Raw genomic sequence first — 18,888 nt, 5'->3', positions numbered from 1 at the left:
ATATATATATATATATATATATATATATATATATATATATATATATATATATATATAGTGAAAAATGACTCCATTATGTCCATTTGTGACATTGGCTTGTGACATGACTTTGTGAGAATTCAGAGTAGCTGTTTTTTATTTTTATTTTATTTCGCAAATAGCTGTTGTTATCCAAAAAAGCTATTTCTACCTGATTTTTTTAACCAAAAAGTGCTCTCGACCTGCAGTGACCTGGGGTTAAATGACTTTCTCGAAGACACAGTAGTGATGAAACAGGATTGTGATCTCAGGAACTCTCCAGTTTCTGGGTCTCCATTGCTCAGGGCTTAACTTGCAACCTTTGCCACCTATAATACATTAATTTGATCACTTGGGCATGTTTAAGTTTTATTTATGAACATTTATTTATTCAGTATATAATTTAACTCAAACTTCTTTGCCTGGAGGTCACTCTTTGACATGTTTATGCTTGAATGTTGAGCAGAGGACAAGCAGAAGAAAAAGAAGCATCAAAAGGACAAGGTAGAGATGGAGGGAAACACCCTGCAGCGCTCCAAAACCTTTGTCAGCTTGCTCTTTAAAAGCGGACGCAGGAGAGAAAGGTCGTCCTCCAGAGACAGGAAGGACAAAGGGACAGGGGACGGACACAGAGGAAGATCCAAATCCCCGAAACATTTAGATAACAAACCGGGTGAGTCCACATATGGTTTAACAGACTTTGATGATGATCACTTTCTGTAGATACCAGGGAGTAGCTGAGGAAGATATTTGCATTTGAAAAACCAGAAAGCAGCATAATGAGTTTTTAAAGAGGCTAAATCAGAGAGCTGCTTTGCTGTACACTGTTCCGCAGTAATTCCCTTGGAGTGGCCTTGAGTCCATCCCCTGTGGTTTTGCTCAACTAATGATGAATTGCATAGCTGCCTTCTATACAGTGCCTACTGCAGCAAAAACAGAGTCAGAAACTTAGAAACGCATTGAAAACTCCAAGCTAATCACAGCTTGTCAGCCAGTCAGATTTGCCAATGTCTTTTTGTATTTTTGTAACATTTTAACCTTGTAACATTACAATTTATTGTACATATTTGCAATAAGTTCACTCTTAAAAATGGGGTTTTCGCAGTGATGTCCTAGAACAGTGTCCAAACCTGTGCCTGGAGGGCCACTGTCCTGCAGAGTTTAGCTTCAACCCTAACTAAACACATCTGAACCAGCTAATCAAGGGCTGAATCCAAAATTGCCCCCTATACCCTTGTTCACTACTCCCTACATTAGGTCACTAATACAGTTCACTTGAAGGAGTAAATGAAAACAAGTCAGTTAATTTGGGCACGAGTTCACCGTGAGGACTGCCGCTTTTGTATAGTTTGTGCTTGTTGTTTAATAATCATTTGAAACTGGCAACTAAACACATCTGAACCAGCTAATCAAGGGCTGAATCCAAAATTGCCCCCTATACCCTTGTTCACTATTCCCTACATTAGGTCACTAATACAGTTCACTTGAAGGAGTAAATGAAAACAAGTCAGTTAATTTGGGCACCGAGTTCACCGTGAGGACTGCCGCTTTTGTATAGTTTGTGCTTGTTGTTTAATAATCATTTGAAACTGGAAAATTGGCAGCTAAAGATAACAACAATTATTCCATTATTTAAGAAGTGAAGCAGACAGGGTCCAGGAAATTATCCACCAATTTCTATATTGAGTGTTGTTTCTAAAATAATAGAAAAAGTGGTGTTCAAGCAGATTTATGAGTATTTAAGTAAAAAATAAATGAATTTATGATTTCAGTCAGGTTTTAGAAAGTCTTATTCAACTGACACTTGCTTATTATATTTGACAGCTTTTATTAGGAAAGAGACTGATAGAGGAAACGTGGTATATTTCTGCTGGATCTGCAGAAAGCTTTTGATACTGTTAACTAGGGATGCACCGATACCACTTTTTCCAGTACTCGCCCCAATACTGATACTTTTATTTTTGGTACTTGCCGATACTGAGTACCGATACCAATATTTTCATTGCATTTGTAAATTTTTTAAATATTGGGTACAGAAACCAAAAGAGTATGTATAATGTTAGTTGGTTAACTTCATTTATCAAATAGATACAGTCAAACCAAAATTTATTCAGACACCTTCAACATTTCTCACATTATCACAGTTTATTCGCTATAGTTTAGAAATTGGTAATAAAATATGACAGATATGAGCTATAGTGTCCTGCACCCATTAGTAAAAAAATATCAAAAATGATATCTGGTCTCGGAATAATTTTTGGTTTGATTGTATATCCTTCTGCTATTTTCACACTTAATTATGCCCATTAAAATGTATTTTACAAGTTTTTGTTACTTTCACTGTTCATTTTTTTGCTCTATGGTACATCATCTTTAATTTAACAGCATTAGAGCTGCTCCATTGGAGCGACTTAGTACTGTAATCACGCGCTTTGCTGAAATAATGCAGGGAACCACTGGTTATAAATATCCTAACTGTGATATTTTCAGAAATAGAAGTCACATTTTTTCATTTGAAACGTGCAGTGATTTATTTTCCAAAGCCACTCATATAATGCAGAAACGCTCAAGCAAGCAAAACATGCTCAACGTGTGCACGTATTTGTACTGATGCAGAATGAGAGGAAAGCCTAGCGCATTTCACACAGGCTGCTAGATTCATTTTCGCCAGAAAGTCGTGTATGCTTAAGTAACTACAAGCTTTCCAGTGATGTCTGTAAGAAAGGGATATTCACTCAGCGTGATTTGCTTAACAGCTCGTGCACATCAGCTATACAGTCAATACTGAATGTTTAACATTATATTAATTGCATACATATACTTCGTAGACATCTTTAATCTCTAATAACTAAATTCTGCTGTCTATTATTGGTGTTTCTTTGTCTGAATATGGCACTTATCACATGCTGTGTGGTATCGGCGTTTGGTATCGGGGCATTTTAACGAGTACGAGTATGAGTACAGGAGCTCAGTATCGGTGCATCCCTACTGTTAACCATTCAATATTATTAGACAAAGTAAGTGCTCTGGGTTTTTCATGTACAGTAAAATCTTGGTTGGCTTCTTATCTAACAGGGAGAGTGCTGAAGGTAGACGTGGGAGGGATATGTTCTGAGGGTAAAATTGTGAATAATGCGGTTCCGCAGGGCAACGTACTTGGTCCACTATTGTTTTTATTATATATAATTGATAATCAGGCTGCATGTGAGGGAAATATGTTTTTATATGCTGATGCTGCTGCTCTTTTAGTCACAGATATGGAGACTGAACGAATTCAGGAGAAATTATATGAGGAGCTTGTTAAGGTGAAGGAATGACTGACTGAAAATAAGCTTTTATTACATCTAGGTCAATCAGAATCCATTCTCTTTGGGTCAAATTATAATTTGCTTAAGGCAAAGAACTTTAAAAAGTTAATGCTAGAATCAAATACATTGCAAGATATACTAGTTTTTAGTGAGTCAATCAGAATCCATTCTCTTTGGGTCAAATTATAATTTGCTTAAGGCAAAGAACTTTAAAAAGTGAATGCTAGAATCAAATACATTGCAAGATATACTAGTTTTTAGTGAACATATCTTCAAAATATCTTCTTTTATGTTCAACATAAGAAAGCAACTCATACAGGTTGCTTTCAAAAATGGTGCTTGCTATAGGACTTGTTCAATGTCATTTTGAGTATGCTTGTAACTCTTAGATTATTGATTTATCTAGTATGTGGATGGCAAAATTACAAAAGTCACAAAACAAACTGTTGAAATTTGTTTTAAGATTATAATGTTTTAGTCATGTGGAAAATAGACACTTTCAGCAGCTTGGATGGTTAACTATTGAAAAAAGATTGGCACTTCTGAATCTAAAAATGGTACATTCAGTGTATTTTAATTCTTATTTTTCCCAGGTTAAATTAAGACATGGTTATTTTACTAGACAGAGCATTATGGATCGTCATTTATGCAGGTTTAAGACTTTCTATGGACAAGGGGCATTTGCGTATTCAGGGGCACAGGAGTGGAATAATTTGTCTTTGGACAGGGTTTTAGTAAAAGAGTGAAGAAAATGTTTTTAGATAGGCTGTCTTAAATTTGACAGATTTGGATTATTGTACTGTTGTGAACATTGCCTCTGGTGTGTGTTTGAGTGTGAAAATTATATTTATGTTTTGTAATTAGTATGAAATGTATGCCAAAAATGCCTGTCGTCACTAAAATTGTTTTCTTAAATCAAGGACCACAATGGAAATATGCCTTCTGGCGAGACGCGACAATTCATTCGCCGCGTGACTCTCACAGTGCATTATGGGTATTCTCTAGCTGTTGAGCATACATCAGTTGTACACTCGTTATTGCTGTGCATTGTGGGATTGAATGAGTGCATTCGATAATGTCCAATAAGGTTTCAGACACCACTAAAAATGCCTGTACCCTCAAATGTGTGCCCTATTTAAGGGTATAGGGGCAATTTCGAACACAGTGAAGGTCTTCAGACTCACTAGAAATATTTAGGCAAGCAATTTGGAGTTGGTTGGAGCTAAAATCTGCAGGACGTTGGCCCTCCAGGAGCAGGATTGGACACCCCTGCCATAGAAGAAATATTTTTAGTTCCCCAAAGAACCTTACAATGACCTTAAAATATTTTTTTCCCTGCTGTGAGGAACATTTTAATAATCTAAAGAACCTTTTTCCATAAAAACCTTTTGTGCAATGGAAAGCTTAATTCTTCATTGAACCACAGATGCCAAAACCATAGATCTTTAAATGAGAATTGCTGTCATCAGAGCTTGTAGACTGACTCTAGCACTTGTGTCCTCAGGTAAAGAGCGGGGTCGACCCATAATTAACCTGTTGAGTTCTCCCAGAGAGACTCGTGCTGGAATGAGGGAGCACAGCCCCATCCCCAGCCCAGAGACCATGGCCATGTTGGAGGATATGGCCTGCAAGCTGCTCAACGCGGATGAGGTGGCGGCTGTCATGAGACACTGTAAAAGGGTGAGTCATCTAAATGTCTGCTGGGTTGGAAAAAGGTCTCAATTATGACTTTATACATGTACAAGTTTACAGGGTTTTCAAATGTTTATGTGGATAACTAGAAAAGGCATCTGAATTCTACAGTACACTGTAAAAAAAAATTAATCCTAAAAACGTCTTTCAATGTAGGCAATGCTACGGTTATCCTGATAAAGCCCATATTACTTCATTACTTCAAAATTGTGTAGTTCTTAATTGACAGTTTGTGAGCCCTAAATTGCAAGAGTGTTTCGTGCTTTAGACAAATTTGGTGAGATTTAGACTGTCTAATCCCTGTGCTGGTGACTAGTTCACATTATCAGGACTAAATAGCTGAACTAGGGCATCTCCTCCTGCTCTTTAGTTTCTAGTTGAGCGTGTGGTTGAGGATCTGGTGCGCCCCCTGCTGGCCATCTTGGACAAGCCTGAGAAGCTTCTGCTGCTGAGGGAGGTTAGGTAAGGAGTGTTAAAATGTCAGCCTCTGAAATGCATATATTCAAATATCTCCTGCACTACTCATGCAGTCACTTACTTTACTTTATATGGAATGTTTTAATTTAACATTCACTTTCTTTTATGTAGAATGATCATCCCTCCCACAGATCTGGGCCGTTTTGACAGTATGGTTTTGCCCTTTGAGCTTGAAGCCTATGACATACTAAAAAACCGCTCTGGTAAGAAAACATTTCACTTGAAACTTAAGCTTTTTAAATTTTCAGTCAAAAGTTTAGATACCTACTCATTTTGTATTATGAATGTTTTCCATAAATTAGAGTAATAATACAACTCAAGTAGAAGCATGGGAATTACAGTGGGTACGGAAAGTATTCAGACCCCCTTAAATTTTTCACTCTTTGTTATATTGCAGGTTCTGGTCGTCTCACACGTCTTCCATTTAAGGATTATGGAGGCCACTGTGCTCTTAGGAACCTTAAGTGCAGCAGAATTTTTTTTGTAACCTTGGCCAGATCTGTGCCTTGCCACAATTCTGTCTCTGAGCTCTTCAGGCAGTTCCTTTGACTTCATGATTCTCATTTGCTCTGACATGCACTGTGAGCTGTAAGGTCTTGTATAGACAGGTGTGTGGCTTTCCTAATCAAGTCCAGTCAGTATAATCAAACACAGCTGGACTCAACTTAAGGTGTAGAACCATCTCAAGGCTGATCAGAAGAAATGGACAGCCCCTGAGTTAAATATATGAGTGTCACAGCAAAGGGTCTGAATACTTAGGACCATGTGATATTTCAGTTTTTCTTTTTTAATAAATCTGCAAAAATGTCAACAATTCTGTGTTTTTCTGTCAATATGGGGTGCTGTGTGTACATTAATGAGGAAAAAAATGTACTTAAATGATTTTAGCAAATGGCTGCAATATAACAAAGAGTGAAAAATTTAAGGGGGTCTGAATACTTTCCGTACCCACTGTATATAGTGACCAAACAAACAAACAAAGCAATACTTCAGCTGAGCTTCTGTCAAACAGCATCCTGGGATGATTTTAATAGCATTTAACAAATTCATATATATGTTGAGCACTTGATGCTTTTCCTTGTTATAAATCGTCCAAAAAAATAAATAAATATAAAAGTATGTAGTTTTGTAAAGAAATTCATAAGAAAAATCTGGATTTTAATCTGAATCCATTGTCATAAATGTGAATTATTTATAGAGTGTTTTTGTGGTTCCCCAGTAAGGTCTCCTGTCCTGCGTTCTCCTCGTCATGGTGGAACACCCCGTCGCCATCTAATAACGCCCATCCCAGGTAACCTCCTTCTGGTGTGAACTGGAATCCTATTTCTTCATTTCTCTTGTTTTTACTCATCCATTTTTCAGTGCTGTGCAATGTCCTTCAGCTGATCCCTGTAGGAAATTATATAACCACAAAATCTCCTCTGAACCAGCCATTTCATATCCTGAAATGAATCTATACACTACAAATTTCCTGTTGCTGATATTTAATCCACACACACAATCCCTCTCATCTAAAACCCTTGTTACTGTACACTACCATCACTTTTTGATAATAATCCTGTGCAGTTCAACACAAATGCATCATTTGCAGGATGCCGAACATGCATCACTGCCAAAAGAAGATAATCTGTCTCTTATTGCCATATAGCCTGCCTGTTTCTTTCTGCTGCTGACACTGCATGACCTCCTAACCTCTAACCTTAGAGTGCACAGTGCCCGCTGTCATTGTCCACAGTGTTGGGCTGTAATGTGCCTCTGACTTTTGAATGGAAGTTGTTTCTGAAATGCAAGAAAGGCGCCTTGCATTGTTTAACCTTCAAGTGTCCACCCACGCAGGTCTGAGGCTTAATGCAGCTCCTTTGTAATGTCCACAGAGGAGTAATTCAAAACTCTCTGTGCTAGAGGCCCCTGAAATCTGAGCGAGATGTGCTTGTATGCAACGCCACACCGCTGCTTACTCAATGGATATGAATGTGTGATTGTCGATCACATTTCTGGATGAAAGGGAAAGTGTGTGTGAGGTTTCGTAACATCTGCACTGATTTAAGGAGATGTAAATTAATTCAGCTTTTAAACCATTTATAAGTATGTTTGTGGGAGGAGGAACTTGTGTGTGAATGCGATTAAATTCTTTGATTCTGAATTCTCTATAAATTAACATGTGTCTAGTGGTACTGTGGTGATATCAGATGGCAATGCCTTGTACTGTACCTTGACATCCAGCAGCCCCCCAATTTTTTTTTTATATTTTAGCCACACTTACAGTTGGTGTAAAAAGGACTTTTGAAACTGGAAATAGTTAACCCGGGGTAGATTTTAACCTCGGGTAAACAGAATCCTATATATTGCCCTGAATGGACTTTTTGGACTATAAAGGTAAGAACAGAACAGTCTCTTAACTCAAATATGAGGCATGTAATTAGATGTCTTTTGCTAATCATCGAACCATAATATTGTAACACCACAATATTTCACACTGCACAAGTTCAGCACCGTGATGCAGGGATAACAGTGCTAGCCCTGCTCCAGAGAAGGGTTTCATAAAAGGTGGTGCTAACCCCGCAACTAAATTACAAGTGTGTAAAATTCCTTTACCTGGGTTTAAAAGCAGGGTTTAGACTGATGATAACCTGGGGTTAAACTCAGTGTGAAAAGAGTGAGAGTGTGTGAGAAATGGTTTTAATATCCTCTTGTATCACAGATTACCGTGGTGGATTCCACCTTCAGCCAGTGCAAGATCTGGAGAGAGAACGGCAGCTCATTGAAGATCTGGAACTGCTGCGTTTGGCGGGTTTACCAACTGGACGACTTCCTCCTCCTCGAGCTTTCACACCTCTCTTGGATGTACCAGTGGACACTTACATCACAGACTCGCTTCGTAATCGTTCACTGAGTCCTGCTCGTCCTGGCTGGCCTCACTCAGAGTCTTCTCACGGCACGGAACGCATCGCACGCTCCCCCCAGAGAAGAGACAACGGTTTCCCCAGGACATCACACCATGACTCTTTAACCAGCAGGGGTGATTCTGTCCCAGAGCGAGGGAGATCCCCTTATAGGAATGGACATAGAATAAAAACAGACAAATCCCAGAATGGTAAAGAGGTAAAGTATACTGTAATGAGTGCACACCGCCGGAGTAGGACCCCGTTGACCCAGGTGTTTGCGCCCAGCTCAGATCAGGACTGGAAAGAACCAGTGAATGGACACTCAGACAGCCAAGAAACCCCACCAGAGCAAGAGTATGAACTATCCACGGTTTCTATCTCTAAGACCAAACAGTCCCTTGGTGAGTTACTTTCACTGAGTCCTGACTTTATGTGGAAATGTTTCTCAAATGACAGACATCCCATTTATCTTTGACTAAAATAACTTGATTATACATTTATGAAATGTTAATACAGCTTGCCTATGCAAAAGTTGCCTCCACAATGCTAGGGTGTTTTGGTTGGTTGCCAGGTTGCACTGCAGTTTCTTAAATCATGTCGCTATGTGGATTATAGGGGGTTCTGGGTTGATAGGTGGTTTCTTTTTGGCCCAAGTTACCACACTCATATCTCTATTATATTTTGATCCATAGACATGGTTTAGGTCCCTCCCTCATTGTGAGTCATGACATTTTTATCATTCACCAGGGGAAAATTATGTTTGATCACCTAGAAAAGTAATCTCTGCTCAAGTCTGTAATATAAACAGTGCCTGATGAGTTACATTCCAAAGTTTAATACTTAGGGTTAGGGGTTTGTTCAGATCTCTGTTTCTGAGTATAATAGTATGACTAAATCCTATTAATATAGTAGATTTGCAGAGCATGTGGTTCATTCTGGACCCACAATGCCCTACACTCTCAAAAATAAAAAGTTACAAAAGCTGTCACTGGGGTGGTTACCTTTTAAAAGGTATGTGTAAAAGGTATATGTACACTTTCAGTACTAATATGTACCTTTAAGTTACTAATATGCACCCTTTAGAGGTAAATAATGTATAAAAATGTACCCCTTGAAAATGTACTGCCCCAGAGTCAACTTTTTTTCTAAGAATGTAGTGTACACTGACAGAATAAGAAATAAGAACTTTGTGGAAAAAGACCATACAATCACTGATAGGTTGGTATTAAAGAAGAGATTCTTCTTCAGTTCTTCTTCTCTCCTCACCAGAAGATGGCAGTGAATTGCCCAGTGCAAGAAGTAACCCAGCAGTAATAGAGTGCAGTCCCATTCAAGAAGGTCTATAATTGACTGGGAGAAAGCTAAACATTATTATTTCTATTTGTCTTAATGACAGTTGCTCAGCTGGTGGACATCTGCTGACATCTCTAATATGTTTAGTCTGGACTATTTTTATGGCACAATCAAAAGCTCAGTTTTCCACATGCATACAAGTAAACAGCCTACAACAATATAAGAATATAAATAATGTAATGTAATTGGTTATACAGTGTTTGTTTCTTGCATATATAGAGAGAGAGATGAAGTCATCGTTAACTTGTGGATGGTTAGATGATCTTATTCTTATTCTTAGATCTTATTCTTTTTGCAGGAATAAGCATCTCAGGTGGGATTGAGTCAAAGGTGCAGCCAATGGTGAAGATAGAGAAGATCTTTCCAGGAGGAGCGGCATCTACTAGTGATGTTCTGAAGGTAACTGATCCTCTTCATATAGATTCAGCTACAGCAGGCTAAGCAGTGTTGTAGTCTAGACCAGGGGTTTTCAACCCTGTCCTGGAGGACCCTCAGCCCTGCACATTTTTTATGTCTCACTTATCATACACACCCAATTCAGGTCTTGCAGTCTGTACTAACGGGCTGATGAGTTGAATCAGGTGTTAGATGAGGGAGACATACAAAATGTGCAGCGCTGGGTGTCCTCCAGGACAGGTTTGAAAACCTCTGGTCTAGACAAGCATATTTGAGACAGAGAACAGAAGTCTGACTAGGTTGACTTAGACTCAAGGCCAAGACTAGAAGAGAATCAATTTCACGTTTCTGAGTCTATTACAAGACCAAGACACTGAAAATATGGTCATGGACTCTGACTTGGGAGCATGTGGACGTGTCTTGACTCTCAACTATAACACTGATGCAAGGTATGCACAGGGCACCATATGTCCAGTGACCAACCATAGTTTTGCTTTTTGAATCTGAACTCAAACAAGGCAAAGTGGAATATGTTCTTAAGAGGAGCGCCTACTTGCAACTAAGTGTCACACACAAACTCTTTTAACAGATTTTATACCATTTCTGCAAATAATGTATAAGGATACTGCTGGTTGGATTCATCCTGGCATTATTAGTTGATGAATAGTGTGTTTGACTCCCAATCATTATTAGGAAGGTCTGGTATATGATCAACAGCTGCAGGCCTTTTGATTTCTGTTTTGGTTAAAGCTAGCACTCAGTTATGTTATGTAAGTGCAGAGGCATTTTTATATGCTTAAGTGGCGCAACTCATTCATCATTGATGAATTACTTCAGCCAGGCCAGAAAACAATATTTGAGTCTGCTGCTTCTTTTTAAGGAAGCATTTTGCACATAATCTCATGCTGTACATCTCTACTGAAAAGACCAGCTTGGTCCAGGCTGGTTTACTCTGGTTAGTTCTAGTTTGGTGATGGTCTTACTGGTAGACCAACACGTTGTTTTCTTTGTCCTGATGGACCTGTTAGATCAAGCACGAAGCTGGTTGTCATGCTACCGTGTTATGTGCCACCGTGTCTTGACAATATCCAGGTCTTTGCACCTGTACAAAGTGAGGCAGAATAAGGGCTAAAGGTCACAGCAGGCGAGGGCACGATACCAACAGCACCTCTGTGACCCCACATAAAAGGTTAAAACCCTGGAATCCCATGTGTGTATGTGTACTTTTGTGTGTGTTTTTCAAGAGAAGCCGCATCCTTGTCGATTACAGCCTATCAGATAACAGCACTTGCCACACTCAGGAGATCTGGTGTCAGGCTCAAAACCCTTCAGTTGCCAAGAACATCCACTCATCTCTGGCTTCCTCCTGGACTTGGTGTGAAGACTAGTGGGTATTTCCATTCATACCAAAGGCCGACTAATTTACATTCCACTCAATTCACTTGTTGTCTCACCCTGAAGCCATGAGAGGCTCTTCAGAGCGGCTATCTTCACTGAGCTCTGCAGATTAACAGGCCTGCAGAGGGAAAGTGTGGAGCGCCCTGTTGACAAGCTTCCTGTAGTCTAACTGATAACTCTATTATCTGAGCGGCAAGTAAGCTCCAGCAGCTTGGAGGTCAGGTTTCTGTCACACATTGTCTGCAGTCACATCCCTCTTATCAAACGTTGTTGACACACATGGCAGACGGAGGTTAGGTGTTGTGTATGTGGTGGGGCTCCATAGAGTCTACTCGTTCGGCTCATGTGTAATTAGTCCAGCACTCTCTTTTCCATTTTAATTATAGTCTGTTGTGTTGATCTTGATAGTCATTCTTCAGCTTATAAATACAGAGGGCTTCAGTTTAATAACAGATTTCACTGTATTTAGAGATTTTCTGGAGAAAATTTCAGGGGTCTTTTGTCTGTGCAAAACTTGCCACCACAAGTTGGCTTGATCACTTTCCCAGTATTTGCTAAGCCATTAGTGTGTTGTGAGTGGTTGCTAGGATGATGCTTGTGGTCGCTGAGACGTTCTGACGTTCTATCACATTACTGTGTAGTTGCTAGAGTAACGGTTGATGACAATTCCTAATTGTTTTTTTAATTGCATGCAAATAGTTATATCAAAATAAATAAATAAATACAGTTCCAAGGAACTTAAATTTGTGGATTTGGGTTTGAAGTTTCAGAAGGTGAAAAATCTGAAAATATTTGAAAATATGTTTCTATTCAGCCGTAGTAGCACTAAACACATGAATTTCTCCTCTTCCCTGAGTCATCTTCTTTCTCCTTCTTGCTCTTTCTTTCTTCACGCACACAGTGATGTACTCTGCTATCCACTGATAAATGACTCCTCTTGTCCTCTGAAACCATAGAATGCTTTGGTGATTTGTTTTTAGTCAAAAAGGCAGATGGCATACAAAAAAAGACTGATGATGTCCCTGCGGTCTCCTTAATGTAAGTGCTGTTTGAAGGGGATGTCAGCTTAAACAAATCTTAGGCCCCTAAATGACCATTAAGGGACACAAAAAAAGTCTGTTGCATTAAGGATAATGTTTTGAAATACTCTTAATAATGCTCTTAAGTAGTTCTTGTGTTCTGCTTTTGGGTTCACTCACTATGACTGGAATAGTCTTAGTGTAAAGTTGTTCTTTCTTCTGTCAATTTCAAAAGAAAACATTTTGAGAAATGTCACATTTAAGAAATGTGGGGGGTTTTTTTGTCACCAGCATTCTTCAAAATACCTTTTTTTGTGGTTCACAGAAGAAATTACACTCTTAGCTGAAAATAATAAGCCAAAATAATAAATGTTTTCCAGTTTTATTTATGTGAGAATGAAAAGAGAAATATAATGTCCTCTATAAGAGGACAACAGTGTTTGTTCTGACCTATGAAGAGCATGAAAACAGACCCTGACCACTAAGGATGGGTGTATAGAGTTCACTAAACAGGTGCATCCTGGTAAGAGATCGTGACTGAGGAAATGTGCCTACTTTGAACTAAAGAGCGTTTGTGAGCTCAGCTGTACTTTGTACTTTTTTCCTGGCAGGAAAGACATAATTCCAAAAACACGCTCCTGCATCTGTGTGAGTGTTTGACTTTTGGGTTATGCACACCTAGAGACTGGTGTACATAATTTGGTCCAGCTCACTCTGATTTGACTGTTTCCCTCTTATATTTAATTGAGCCTAATGCTGTTAGTTTTGTCAGAGATAGGATAATGAGTTTAGATGAGAGCTGGTGGATATGTCGTGTTTTTGACCTGAAAGACCCAAACATCTGTGCTTCTGGTCTGCCAAAGGTTACAATCAGAGAGAAAAACATTAATTTCTGAAGTATAATAAGCTGATGTAATCCACTGGCAGAGCTTTGACACACACACACACACACACACAGTCTGAAGCAGGCCAGATGAGATCATTCACAGGTATTAACGAAGGAGAACAAAGGAAACGAGTGGCATCCTGTGCCTGCAGCATCTGCTTTTTCCTGCCATTCAGACAGCGCATGCCTGTATGCGCTCTGCCAGAAATACTCAGGGATGTGTCAGGAAAACAGACATCTGCATTAATGATCAAGTCCTACACCTGAACTTTTCTAGAAATCTCTCTTTGTGTGTGTGTTTAGGCTGGATTCGAGCTGGTGTCGGTAGACGGAGAGTCCCTCCAAGGTGTTACACATCCACACGCGGTGGATGCCATTCGAAGGGCTTTCAGCAACAAGGCCAAAGACCCCATGGAGTTTATCATCAAAGTTCCCAAGAACCCGAGAGACTGACTGAAACAGCCTGAAACTCAATGAGTTTTGCGAAAGGCCCCAATATACTTATGGTGAAGTTCTTTTTCATTCTTCACTTGGGTAAAAAAAAGTTTGAAATACCTGAGCAGTGGTGAACTGTTTGTGAACATCATGATGCCGCCCACGCTGCTGAGAACAGAGATTAGATGAATATGTAAATATGTGCTACACACTCTTCTCTCAATAACAAAATAAACATAGAACAAAAATGACAGTGGTAAGAAGAAGTTCGCCAAAAGTGAAAATTTGCTAAAGATTTTAGCCTTAGATTTACCCTTCAGATTTACCTTCAAGCCATCCAAGATGTAGATGACTTTGTTTCTTCATTGGAACAGATTTGGTGAAACTTGCTCACCAATGCATCCTCTGCAGTGAATGGGTGCCGTCAGAATGAGAGTCCAAACAGCTGATAAAAACATCACAATAATCCACAAGTAATCCAAATGACTCCTGGCTGGATAGCCTGAGGGTTAGTAAACTGTCTAGTTAGTAAACAGCATTTTTGGGCAAACTATTCCAATAAGAAAGCATCTGATCATACTGAAGTGCATATGTTTGCACAAGGTTTGCAATTCGGTACTCCAGGCAAGTCGCTTATTTATGTAGCACTTTATACAATTGATAAAGCAAGCAGATTTACAGTATTAAACATGAAATAAACAGTGTCAGTGTCAGTTTCAATTAGAATTACAACTTCAGTTTCTACTGAAAAGCAGCTCTCTGGTGTGTTCAGGTTTTTACTCATGTCTGATCTCGACAGACTGAACAGAAGAAATGAACCACAAGATTTCACCATTGATGAAGGCAGGGCCCCAGAGCACAGTTACCTACTGTATTACGTAACCACCACGGACCAATGGTTGTTTAAAGGTGTTGACAGTCAAAGCAAACGTTTCTGGCAAGCCGCTTTGATTTCCTGAAACAAACTCCAAACTAACTTTTGGCCGGGCTTTGTTCAAAATGACATCACACCAGTTCGTACTTGATTTTAGCTTGAAGTATATCGGGGCCTTAGTGCTGCAGGGTATAAACAGAGGACAGTTGCTTGGTTTGAAAGAGAAATCATGCCATCATGACTGGTGGGTGTCGAGGCAAACCCCTGAGCAAGAATTCAAAAATGGGCTTCCAGAGAGTGCTATTGGCCATTCACAGATGCTGACCTTTTCCCTTCCTGTTGAAAGTTATTTGCTTTTGAATCTATTCCTTTTCTGTTTTGAATCTATTCTATGAACTCGTCACTTCCAATGTTAAAGGATTTGACACCCTGTATAAACACGAGATATTGTGGGTTTCTATTTTTGGTTGGTTTAAGCCTGGAGTTAGATAAGAGCGCACTGGCATGACATGCTGATAATCATAAGTCATAACACTACCCATCCATCCTACAGTCTTCACAGTCATGCCTGAGAGAGATTACACATGGCCACAGTATGGATTGAGATTAGGTCTGTTTTTCTTTTAAATTGTTGGTTTGGTTTATTGAATGTCTGGGGGATTATTACAAATGAGGATGCCTCTCTCACTTTACATCCTGTGCTCTAAGTGAATTTCTATTTTTGGCAACTTATGTTTATACTTAGCATTTTTTATATTTGTGCCTTAAAGCTGCACACATGGACTGTGCAATTAAGATCTAAACGTTGTGATGATTGTAGGATCAGTGTTATATACTACACTTTTTTTCTCTGTACGCATCTAAAGAAATCATGTAAAAAGCATCTGGTCTGCATTTTTGTAATTTGTTTTATTACAAAAGTCATTGCGTGATTATAAATAAAAAGGTTAAATATTGACGGTTTCCATTGTGTAAGCTCTTTCGACTCTAGTTCTGATCTTAAATGATAAAATCCAAATTATTAAAGATACGTTGTGTAACTTTTGTCCTTTTTGTTTGCAAACTCTTTCTTTTGGTGTAGTTTCAAGCTAAGGCCCTGTCCCAAATCGCACCCTAAATGGCATGCCGATTTGATTGTTGGGTAGAGGTGCACATCAAGGGCGCATAGCGGCCACAAAGGGGGTGCTCGTGAGCACCCTTCTGAAAGCTAAAATGACGGGCTTGTCCAAATACCCACACTTGCAGTCTTTGTGCTTGACTACTATTTGGCTCAAGTGTTCAAGTGGGAGTGAAGAACACAAGTGTGTGTAGAACTTTTCATTACCCGGGACACACTTATACTTGTTGTAAAAATGCATGTGTTTACAGAACTTAATTTTGATTTTCAATAATTTGCATTTTAAAATAAACTTCTAAATGTCTGTTCAGTAGTACATATAACACAATTTAGTAATTGTGTTCCTTCTACTTAAGTGATAAAAAGCAGTTGCAAATGTTGTACAAAATAAGCATACTCATCTTTGCACCAATGAAACATGCAACACTTTATGTTTACTACCAAATTATATGTACTATCTAATTATTATTAATATTTCTTACATTGGAAATGTTTTCATGACCTCTTGCGAGACCTCAGCAAAAATCTCATGATTTATTTCCAGAACATGATGCATGATGGGATAAAGCTTAGCCTCAAATACCACTCAGAAGCTGTATTCAAATTTTTTCGACCTGGTACAGTCTTGCGCACTTCATGTTGCGTGCACGCACTCTCAAGTGGCCAAGACCTCAAGTGTGGGTATTTGGACAAGCCTGATGAATGGGACACCCTATGGTCTTATGGACTTAATGGACACTCGCACACGGTGGCCATTGTAAGTCCACAAGACCGTAAGTGCACATGAAGTGTGCCATTTGGGACAGGGCCTAGAATACCTTCCACCAATAATAGCCATGACCTGTATTCCTTGATGTGACGTAAACATGCGTGGAGGAATGAGAGAAGCATTAAGGCACTAAAAAAGTTGGAAGATGTATTTATGATGTACTTGCTCAAAATTAAAATTTTGTTAATTTCAAACAAAAAAAGTTACTTGCGTTCTAGTGTCTTGCATAGTGCTTCAACATGCATTTTTAAACTCTTTTATTAATTAGGATATGAATGTATTAGGTTTAAAGAAAGCTCTAAAAATTTTATTTCTTGTAAAGTAAAATTGTTAAATGTTGTTAAACTGTAGGTACATTTTCAAAAACACCAGACTCAGAATGAGGCAACTTTCTTTTATTAAAAACACATTTTTACAAGAAATATACAACAGGAAAATATACATACAAGACTACAAAGACTACAGATTGACAAAGGAAACACACAAGCACATACATGAGGGCAAAAAGACTAAACGTTAATTTGCTTTGGTCTATTCACAGTGGCTACACCTTCAAGATATTTGTGTAAAAACAAATATATTGAATATGTCGATAATATTACAATAAGAGGAATATTTACACATGTATTTTTCAGGGGCGTGATTGACATGTCAGGAAGAAATGCACAGGATATTGTCCAGGGGTAAGAGAGCTCTTTTCGTACACTCATAACATATCTGTGCTATAGAGATGATCCTGGCAACACAAAGGATGATAATCTGAGCAGGGTGAGAAAAATATGGCATAATTTCTTCTGATTCTCAGGTAGTCATTGATGAATGTAAAAATGAACTGAAACGATACAAGACTAGACTAATCACAAACAGTGAATCATTCTGACCAATAATGAAATGAATAATTTGGCCTTGAATGAAAAATATAAAAATTATTATCACATAAATAAAGTGTTTGTTTTAATGTAGGATCATTGAGAGTATATTACATGGTTTTGTAAAAAAGGAAGCACTGAGTGAAAAATGTGTAAATGTATATAACTATAAGCTGATAAAGATACTATGGAAAATACATATCTTTGGTTGCGATGGCTAAAATGTGATCTTGTATTGAGAGTTCCTCATTTAATAATTTTTTGCTATTAAGTTTTTTCTTCCCCGTCAAAAAAGCTCTCAAGCATTGCCTTGTTGTCAGACAATGTTCTTGCCACTTTTCTACAACATGCTCAAAAATTATGTAATAATGCTGTAAGTTATGATCAGAGAAGGACATAGTAAATACTCCATATGAATATAAAAACACTAACCACTATATGAAATACTGTCAGAGCTCCCTATGAACATGCTATGGCAAATGACCCCTCTGGACAAAAAAAAAGTGTGTGAAAAATGCCTTTCATATTTATTAAACTCACAAAGTTACCTGTGTTACCACAAAATAGCTTGAGGTGCTATATATAAAAATATACATCATATTTATATATATATATATATATATATATATATATATATTTCATTCTTCCTCTCTTTTTTAAAGAATCTGTTCTGTAAAAACAACAAAGTTTATATAGTGTATATATCCCTTTAACAAAATGACCACAAACATTTGATTAGTATTTCTCAGATTGTATGCAAATCTAACATAATATCTATGCATTCATCAATTATGTCATTACAGAGCAGAACTAGTTGGAAAAACCAACCGGTTGACCTGTGTTATGCCATAACGTGACTCAACGCCAGACTGTCTGACCACAGAAATGCTACCGTGTCATACACACATGCTATTCACTCTGTACAGTGTGCGTGGCAATACTCACAAAGAAAAGAAAAAATATACATTTGCCTCTATAGTTGCTAGTTATATCTACTAATATATCATCTAATTATAAAAATAACACTTCTACATCAGTGATTAGTATCAAATGTAGCGTAAGCAGCGGGGCTGTGAGATGAGAGGTGACAGTTCTTGCTGCATAGTGCCGTAAAAAGCTGAGAAGATATGACACAATGTTATTGAGGACTTAACACCAGCACAACTAGAACACCAAGAATGAATGCAACAAAACTGCAGTTTCTGTGACCTAACATGAGATGCTCATTAGAGTGCCTCCAAGTCTTTTTCCATCAGTGTTAATGCTGGTACAATGGGCGAGACAAGTAGAGCGCTCTGTACTACATAGAATATGAGAAACACCATGAAACCCGTAGCCTACATGCTGTATTTCTTCCTATTGGTTCTTCGATCTCATAACCATTTCAGTATA

General features: G+C 38.4%; 1 protein-coding gene across 1 annotated transcript in view; it reads left to right on the top strand.

The window, feature by feature from the left end:
• LOC107570534 (uncharacterized) overlaps positions 1 to 14,134 on the top strand; it is a 21,421-nt gene extending 7,287 nt beyond the window's left edge. Inside the window, exons 8-15 of the mRNA XM_016256762.1 lie at positions 485 to 691; positions 4,831 to 5,006; positions 5,389 to 5,480; positions 5,607 to 5,698; positions 6,715 to 6,786; positions 8,197 to 8,781; positions 10,032 to 10,132; positions 13,736 to 14,134. Coding sequence (XP_016112248.1) covers positions 485 to 691; positions 4,831 to 5,006; positions 5,389 to 5,480; positions 5,607 to 5,698; positions 6,715 to 6,786; positions 8,197 to 8,781; positions 10,032 to 10,132; positions 13,736 to 13,885 — 1,475 coding nt within the window. The 3' untranslated portion in view covers positions 13,886 to 14,134. The remainder of the gene's footprint in view (positions 1 to 484; positions 692 to 4,830; positions 5,007 to 5,388; positions 5,481 to 5,606; positions 5,699 to 6,714; positions 6,787 to 8,196; positions 8,782 to 10,031; positions 10,133 to 13,735) is intronic.
• Positions 14,135 to 18,888: the final 4,754 nt, after the last annotated feature.

This window comes from Sinocyclocheilus grahami, unplaced genomic scaffold (assembly GCF_001515645.1).
Source record: "Sinocyclocheilus grahami isolate Dianchi unplaced genomic scaffold, SAMN03320097.WGS_v1.1 scaffold1470.1, whole genome shotgun sequence".
Taxonomy (NCBI): Eukaryota; Metazoa; Chordata; class Actinopteri; order Cypriniformes; family Cyprinidae; genus Sinocyclocheilus; species Sinocyclocheilus grahami.
This window is presented reverse-complemented; position numbering and strand designations above follow the sequence as displayed.